At 40.7% G+C, this 9,347-nt stretch overlaps 1 protein-coding gene across 1 annotated transcript; it reads right to left on the bottom strand.

The window, feature by feature from the left end:
• Positions 1 to 543: 543 nt before the first annotated feature.
• LOC119299953 (protein FAR1-RELATED SEQUENCE 6-like) lies at positions 544 to 4,503 on the bottom strand. The gene is made up of 5 exons (XM_037577051.1): positions 4,242 to 4,503; positions 1,145 to 3,444; positions 972 to 1,064; positions 839 to 889; positions 544 to 762 (listed from the first exon to the last, which is right to left on the bottom strand). The coding sequence occupies exons 1-5, from the start codon at positions 4,501 to 4,503 to the stop codon at positions 544 to 546; spliced, it is 2,925 nt and encodes a 974-aa protein (XP_037432948.1).
• Positions 4,504 to 9,347: the final 4,844 nt, after the last annotated feature.

The following is a 9,347-nucleotide window of genomic DNA, read 5'->3' as shown; positions in this document are numbered from 1 at the left end:
TTAAAGGAAACATACATCCTTATGTACCATTGTTCTGCCATTGATTGTTCAAAATGACAAATAAAAAGTACTCCCTCTGTAAACTAATATAAGAGCGTTTAGACAACTAAAATAGTGATCTAAACACTCTTATATTAGTTTACGGAGGGAGTATCAAGTTGTTGTCAATTTAGACAAGGTTGACATGGAAGCCTCCTTACACTACATATTCCTGAAGCACATGAAAAGAAGGACATACAATCTCCAGCATGCTTGTAATGTGTGCGCATATGCTTGAAACAAACAGTTTGAATAGAAAGCTCCCAATCATGTGTGATAAACTGGAAGCTATCAATCATGGGAGTTACCCACACAGATATCAATGAAAATTGCAAATGTATAATAATTCTGTATCTGTTATTCTGTTATAGTACTTTAGGGGAAAAATCAAATGATAAAACATAGATTTGTTTACTCGCTAGTGCACGAGTGCCTTTCAACTATTACATTGCCAAGTGCATCGGAATTTTCGTATCCAACATCTTCAAATTACATAAATCATGTTTAACTCTGGTCCGTCGTATTGCTCAGCCCTCCAGTTCCATCAAAGTGTAATTCTGTAGGACCGGACATTGGAGTCGATCCTTGCTGAACTTGAAACAACATGCTTGTATATTCTCCTAGAATTGGAGGCATAACCATTGTCGATGAACCTCCATATGGTATTGCAGCTGTTGGTGTTGGATTTATGTTGCCAGTGGTAGTGCCCACCTCAAATGATCCCTGCTCCAAATAAATTCATATAACGACATGGATTTCTCAAGTGTACTATAAATAAAAAGATGAGATCCAAAGATACCTCAGGTATGCTACTAGAAGCTCCACCTTGCAAATAAACACCTTCCTGACTCTGTTTCAAATTGCAAATCTGTTAACTACAAAGAACAGATGAAAATAATATTGTTGAACAATGGAGAACAAGAATTAGATACCGCATAATCCATAACATCTTGTTGTACAATATCATCCTCTGGTTGTTTTCTTTTATTATTGCACCTTTTGTTGTTTAAATTTGTGGAGTGAGCCTGAAATAAATGCAAAAATTGTGAGTTTTTAGAAGAAGAAAAAAGTAGCTTATGAACAAATGTAACATATGCAACAATACCTTCTGTTCAGCTTTCTTCTTCTCCTGTTCTGCCTTTTTCTTGTCCCTTTGTTCAGCTTTCTTTTTCTCCTGTTCTACTTTTTTCTTGTCCCTTTGTTCAGCTTTCTTCTTCTTATCGTTTGCTTGACGAATAAGCTTATCAACCTTCGATTCCTTTCTCAATGAAGGAGGACGTCCAGCACATCTAACATGTATTGGACTTAGAATAGTTTTACTTGTTGTCTTCCCATCCGATGGCGCATCTTCATGTGTGCCAACCTGATTCTTGTCATTTTCAGAAATTGAGTTGCTAGAGTACTCAATTTTGAGAGCGTGAAGCTTTTCAGTCAAAGAATTGCATGAAGCATCTGACATGGCGCCTATCTCCGCAATTGGGTAGAAAGATTCACACAATCTATCAAAGCGTTTTGCAACAGGTGTGTCTTCCATGCCGCCATATGTGCATCTGATAAAGTTATGCTTTCTTTTCACATTCTTTTTCCACCGATCATGGATGTATTGTGGAGGAACCTCCTTTATTTTCATGTGAGTGAGCACACATAATATATGCCTACAGAGAATACCTCTGAACTCAAAGCGGCGACATGAACACTTAACTTCAAACTCTTCCTCATTGAAATATACATGGTACACAATATCTTTTCTCCATCCTTTTTCCTTGTCAATTAACACATCCTCGGTTATTTCATATGTTGCTATTGCCCCTTGCTTTTGTATTAACTTTCGATCACAGTACATAATGTCTGTTAGCTCTTCTTGAAATTCTTTGAACTTCGAATTTGTATAGGCCGACTGAAATTGCTTCTCGATGTCAAAGCGTGTGATACAAGGTATAGTTGAATAGAAGGAATTAAAATCAGCAATATTCTCCTTCTCAACTTTATCACGAAGAGCATTCTCATATTGGGTAACAAAATGCTTCAATGTAGTTTTTGCATTAACATATCCATCAAAGAAGGCATTCATACTCTCACTGCGTTGTGTAGTAGACATACCTGCCCAGAAGGCATCTTTCACAAATGCTGGAACCCAGCGGTGTCGATGTTCATAAAGCCCTTTGAGCCATTCATTATCAGCAAGACAATACTTCTCAAGCATATGCATCCAAGCAACTTCAAACTCTGTAATTGTCAATGAATCATAAACTGCGTTGCCAATGGCAACCTTTATGTGATCATATTCATCATACCCACCCAACTTCTCGGGTATCTTCTTCATTATGTGCCATAAGCACCATCTGTATCGAGATTCCGGGAAAACTTCTTCCACACCATTCTGAATTGCTTTTGCTTGATCAGTTATAATTGCTTTTGGTCGACGGTTTGACATACATGTAAGCCATGCTTGAAATAACCAGACAAATGTTGAAGTATCTTCATTTGATAATAAAGCACACCCAAGTAGCACTGAATGGCCATGATGATTCACACCAACAAAACAAGCAAAAGGCATATCATATTTGTTCATCAAACATGTCGTGTCAAAAGTAATGACATCATGAAAAGACTCATACACTGCTCTACTTCTGGCATCAGCCCAAAAAACATTCCTAAGTCGGGATTCATCATCAACATCCATGACACTAAAAAAATTTGGATTGGCAGATTGCATTTTGACAAAATAGTCGCGAACCGCTTCAGCATCACCGCTACCAAGTTTTAACCTTCTAGTTTTCTCTAGAAAATTGCGACAATTTTTCTCACCAAAAGTCAGGTTGTCATGACCATCTGCTGCCACAACAAATGAATTAAAATTCTTGTTTACTCGTATTCCAGCGTGGTCATTCAGCTCAAGCCTTCTCTTGACATGGAAATCTAACTTTTTATTGCATCTGAATAACCGAGATTTTTGTGGACTCAATGTGTGATTATGATCCAAAATCGCCGTTGAAAGATGAAGCTTCCCATCCAGACCACGTGCAATATTAATTTTAGCTTTACATCCTATCCCGGCTGTTGGATTTGGCTTCAACATATTTCTTGACTTCGATTGAGTCTTACCATAGCGAGAGCAAGAAAGTGTAAGGTACTTCAGTTGCCCATTATCATCACTGTGTGAACTTCTTCTCGTCACACCAAAGCCTTTTGCTTTAGCATATTTGATGTAATACTCTCGCACCTCATTCTCGGTGTCAAAGGCCATCCCCAATTCAGGTTCTGCAACTAATGCATCTGGTTGAGCTTCGCTATGTTCATGTTCAAGTTCTGCGTTGCGTTCATTTTGTTGCTTAATGCCATCATCATCGCTTGAAATACACATGTCACTTGATTCTTGAACACCAACCGTTCCATCATCCATTCCTATAATCATGAAAAAATTAATTATTGTCATTTGAAGGCAAAACTAAAACTGTAACAAAGTGGCCTAAATGCTGGAATGTTAACCATGAACTTGTGAACTTCCTGCTGAATGGAACGAGATGATTAAATCAGTAACAGTACTGGACATGTTACGACATGTACATGCAAAGACGTTGATCCAATAAAAAATGATAAAAGGTAGATGAAATATGCCAACATTCACAAGAACCCAAGAGCAAGAGTAGCACATAAGAGGAAACACATAAGCTATTAATTAACTTGATCATGGACGAGACGGCGGCCGCAGCGCCGACGGAGGCGAAGAAGCAGAGGCCGCCCTGTGCCGATGACTTGACAGAAACTAAAAAACAGCGGAGGCACACAAGCTATGCATTGACTTGACCAAGAAAAGCTGGAAGAACGATGCAGACACTGAACCTCGGCTCCTCCCAGTCCTCGAGGAATTTGGATGATCGACAGCAGGCGGCGGCGATCGAAAGCAGGCGGGGCGATCTGGCAAATCAGGAAAAACGGGCTGCCTCTCTGTTTCCGTTTTTTCTTGCGTGAATAGCGGCACGTACTGCTTTATCTTTTATCCTTTTTTTTTTAATTAGCCTTCTCTCAGCGCGTGGGCGGGCTTTTGCGGCCACGTCAAATCGCTTCCTAGTCATCACGTAACCTTACGTAAAGCTTTCGTAGGTGTAGCATTATGGAAGGACCTGCTGATTGGTTTTACAGATATGTTCACTGTGCCGTCCATCCGTGTACGTCGTCAGGTCATACTCCTGGTCGAGCACCAGACCGGTGGTCGCCGAGGATGTCGACCGTTAGATTCATGCGCAAGGACCCTTGGACTCCGACGCTGCCGGCGAGCCCGTTCGCCACGCTGACCGTCCGCTCGCCGTGGTACACCTCCGTCCCGCTCTGCGATAACCGGAATGACGCGATGTTGGGGTTCTTAATCGAGAGGCTGGCTGTGACCGTGGCGTTGGCGGCGACAGGGTCAGCAAGCCCTGCACCGTCGCCGACCCTAATGGCAGTGAGGGAGACGCCGTTCATGGTGATGCGCACGTAGCAACATAGTGCCGCTTGCGGACCAGAACCTAGCGGCTCTCCTTGAGGCTTGACGTCCACCTCCTCTCCTCACCCCCTCAACCGCGTGCACAATTTATTCCCGGAGAGCGCGTGCCATCAGGGTTCAGGGATAGCGCAACAGCAACAACAGTAGTTGCATCAGCCGAAAGATCAGCATGGTCCTCCTCGTTCGTTTCGAGCTTAGAAGGCCAGGTTGGGGGAAGGCCAGGACGTACATAGCCATCATTTTTAAGAAGCCTGGAGAATTAGACATCACCGGTAACCAAAACCAAATAGAACATTACACTTTATACAGAGTAACTGAAAGATAAATGAGCTTCTCGAAACGCATTTTGCTACACAAGCATCTTAAAAGTTTTGGTTTAGCTTCTGAGATGGCACCGGGCTAGCTATGCAGGAGAAATAGACGATGGCCAACAGAGAATTTAGAGAAGCACATAACAAAAACTGCAACACAAGTTCTATCTAATGAGTACTGACACATGTGAGCCTCTGAAACATTGTGGTGGCATCTCACCTTCATAACAACACTATCATCCTATAGTCATCATCATATTGCAAATATAAGGGAAGGGAAAGGAGTTTGCAACCTAGTACTCCCATTGTCAGGGAGCAAGAATGTGTGGAGGCATTGGGGCTTCAGTTATTCCTCTTTCATCTACTCATGTGCCACATCCGCCGCATCCGCGAGCCGCAATACAGCTAGGCAGGCGCACATGGTTCGCACACCGTCGCCTTGCCGAGAAACCTAGAGGCGGACATGAGAGCAAAATTAGGAAATGGTGGAGCTTAAGATCCACATGGTAACAACAATCTGTCACCACTTTCATATTTATCATTTTTAGTGATTGTTTTAATAGAAACCTACATCCACAATTGTATCATCTTTAGTGATTGTTAACATGAACACTAAAATTTCAAATAAACCAAGCTACAACACTACATAATGGTATACAAACTGAAAATAATATTGTACCCTTTTCAAATTAAGGCAGTAGTCCAGATTATGTCTAATAGCATAATGATGGCGACATCTATATAGCTACGATGGATATTATATGCGGTAGCGTGATTAGCTGGAGCTCAAGGAAAGGCAAGCATGATCAACTCCCTCAGAAAATATCCCATTGTGTTCATGTCATATGAGCAAAAATAATCTAGTTTTCAGAGTTACTGCATCTGCTTCCGCTGCAAATTAAGTCCCCAACGAGTAACACATCACTCTATGACGAATCATCAAGCACTGATGCCTTGCATAGCCATGAATTGGCATCGATGCCATCCTCGTCAAAATAGCATGAATAAATCAACATAGTGAGATGGAAGTATATTAAATTAAGAAAATATGTCACCATTATAAAAAAATATCCAACTGCCTTGTTGTAATTGATCCTAGATAACCAAGACTACATGGATAATATACATGTGTAAGCGACCGCGGAGCTTTGACAGCCAATAATATGTTAGTGTCCTGCAATCAGGTCCTTTTTCCTCTACAGACACAGTACGTGAGAAATTTTGGAATATATATTCACTAAACAAAATACTTTATAAAATAAGACAATTGACAGTAATAATTCGAGACTATAAGCCTTGCTATACAACCCTACAATTTAGTGAGTATTGCATACATGTCATTCTTTCTTGGATCAATCTCATAAAAAAATACAAATACAAAGTAGAGAATGACCATCAATTTATTACTCTAATCTGCTGAGACAAATAAAAAGTGAGGCATAAATCAGTAGAAAACTGATGTGTTATTTCGTATAGACCACCAATTAATTTTTTAGGTTGAAGTTTTCCAACTGAAGAAAGTAGAAAATGAAATTGATGAGCGATTAAATAGTACAATCAAACCTTCCCTTTGACACTACTCTGTTTCAAGTCGATAATGTTTGACATGGATGAACTTGATTGGACAATGGTAAGAGTTGTAGCAGGAAGCTATAAACCATACCAAGATCAATTATACTGTCCAAAAATGTGATCATCAGTGTGCAAAAAATAGGGAATCAATTATACAGTTCAAAAATGTGATCATCTGTGTGCAAAAAATTGGGAATCTTAAAAAAATGGAGTTCAAATTTGAGAAGGATCTTCAGCTGTCGCCCAACCGCTACCGCCGGAAGAGGTGCAGGACCAGCCAACCCCACATATGGACGCAATGGTCAACGGCCAAACCGCCCAAACGCACCGTTACTTCAACAGAACCATCTCACTTCTCAAGCTCATAGTCTCCTACTGTCGAATGCCAAGATGTCTGTCTGCCTATTTGGTATTGGAGTTGCAGGGAGTGCCTAATTTTTATGTATCTAGCTTGCTTCACTTTTCTTCAGGTTCTAGCTCACAACTAAGTAATCTAATGCAGAAAGTTGATTAGTGTGTTATCTCTGCTCATATTATTTTCATAACCAGACTTTTACATAATGCTACATTTTTGGAATACTGCATGAGAGATTCTTTTGAAGATGTCGGGCACACGGAGCACCTCTGCCTTGCCATGGTGCTAAAAAACTGCCGATGGTGCTCTAATCTGCAACACCTCACTACTAACCTTGGAAACAATGCCTCTACTCCTCTACCTAGAAAAAATCTTCCTAATTAAAATCCCAATCTAGATAAAAAAGGAATATCGTTCTGGATTTGGAACGAAGGAAGGGTTCTTGGATCCAGGAGAACAAAAGGCGGACGAACCACATATGTTCATTTAGCTGATGAGAAGATGAGATAAAGGGAGTAGTACCTACTGAGCGGAAGCGCGGAGGCCATACGATGGCTCGCTTAGGGAGGCCGGTTCCACCAGCTATGCCACCAAGTCATGGTGGTATCGGCCGCTCAAGTTCAAGGTTGGGGTAGGAAGGCAAGCTTGTTGCCATGGCGCTGGTCTGGGTCGCTAGGAAGTGTAAAGGAAAAAGTTAAAACTGTAGCGACCAGACCTCAAACGGTCCAATCTCTGTACTCCGGTGTTATCCCTGGATCAGTAATGCTGACACCACACAGTACTTGAAGGATTTATAACAGAGTAGCAATCACACACTTATTACATCGAGTGTCTCAATAGAGAACTTATTACAATAAATATGGCTTAAGGCCATCTAATAACGATAACAGCGGAAGGCTTGGAAGATAAGTGAGTCCATCAACTCCAACGGCATCACTGAGTATAGAACCACGACCTAAAACTTCTTAATCGTCGTCTGAAAAGTCTGCAACATTAACGTTGCAGCCCGAAAACGGGTCAGCACATGGAATATGCTGGCAATGTAACACATAGAGAGTAATGGAATGAAACAACTATACTATATGCATATTTGGCTGGTGGAAAGCTCTATGGTTACAGTTTTGCGTAAAGCCAATTTTTCCCTACTACAAAGGAATAAATTTATTTAACTATTATGGTGGTTATTAAACATTGAGAATGGTTGACAGCATCCTCAATCCCAATTAAGTAACTTCATTAAACAAACCCATCAAATTAAATTTTATATTAACATGTTGAGATTCACATGATAATCCAGGTACTAGATACTCAAGATGTCCATAACCGGGGACACGGCTAACCATGATTAGTTTATACACTCTGCAGAGGTTTGCGCACTTTTCCCCACAAGACTCGATCGCCTCCGTTTGGTTTCTCGCACTACACGGTGTTTGAGAAACGGATGACCGAGACATAGTCTTTCAGAAGCGCTAGAACCTTACGATGGGTAGACCGTACCACCTACATCCCCTACATCTGCTAGTCTACCACTGTAAGAGTTCGCACAACTTAGTCAACTATGCTAGAGCCCATAATAGCTTGTGGCTGCACACGGAAGTTTCTAGCATGAAAAATCTCATGATCCCTTTGAGCCTGGGTGGCGGTCCAAAAGAAAACAGGCAATCCTGGAATACCCAGGTACCTCAATCCACCCAGATATGTATTTAAGTTGCCACCTTAGATAAACCATTGATTTAAAAATCCCACATCTGTCATGGATATCACTCACCCAATCCACGTCACTAGCATAACATAGCAATAATAAGCAAACGTAGAAGTAACTCCCAAAAGTTTGATAATAAACAGGTAATAGGTACTACCTCAACTACTTCCCAAACCCACAATTTAATTAGATCCTAATCATGCAATGTGTAGGGATTGATCTAATGCAATAAAACTGGGTAGTAGAAGGTATGATCAAAGTGTTACTTGCCTTGCTGATGATCTGGGAAACCTAGTGATTCAAAGTAACAAGCGGCGCACTCCAGGTACTCTATCGCAAACAAACAAGCATACAATAAGAACTCAACTAATGCATAGCTAAAACTCAAATAAGAGATATAACCAGAAAGTTCAACTTAAGAACTCCGGTTGGCAAAAAGAATCAAAACGAACGAAGCAACGAAAAACAAACGGCAAAAGAAACAGACTTCGATTACTATTCTGGATCTAGGGCAATTTTTATAGTGACAAAAACTTGTTTGAGTTGGTTAAACGGAAAGAGGGTTTCGAGACGAAACTCCAGGCGCTTGAATCGCCTGATTCCGATAAACGAGCGAGAAGTTATACTAAAACGAAAATTGGATGAGAAATCACGATCAAAAAAATCGCGGATTTAATCCGAGAAAAAGAAAAACGACGAACAGTTTAACGAACGAACGTTCGTTAACTAGATCTAAACGACGAACACGTTCGTTAAAATGAACAAACGAGTGAACGCTCGCTAAATAGACTAAACCGAAATAAAACCGATCTAATAAAAAACGAATCTAAAAAAATAAACCGCGGCTTTAAAAAAACCGGGCGGTTTTCTAAAGAAAACCGT

This window comes from Triticum dicoccoides, chromosome 5A (genome assembly GCF_002162155.2).
Source record: "Triticum dicoccoides isolate Atlit2015 ecotype Zavitan chromosome 5A, WEW_v2.0, whole genome shotgun sequence".
Classification (NCBI taxonomy): Eukaryota; Viridiplantae; Streptophyta; class Magnoliopsida; order Poales; family Poaceae; genus Triticum; species Triticum dicoccoides.
The sequence above is the reverse complement of the archived record's forward strand: the minus strand, read 5'-3'. Positions and strand labels throughout refer to the sequence as shown.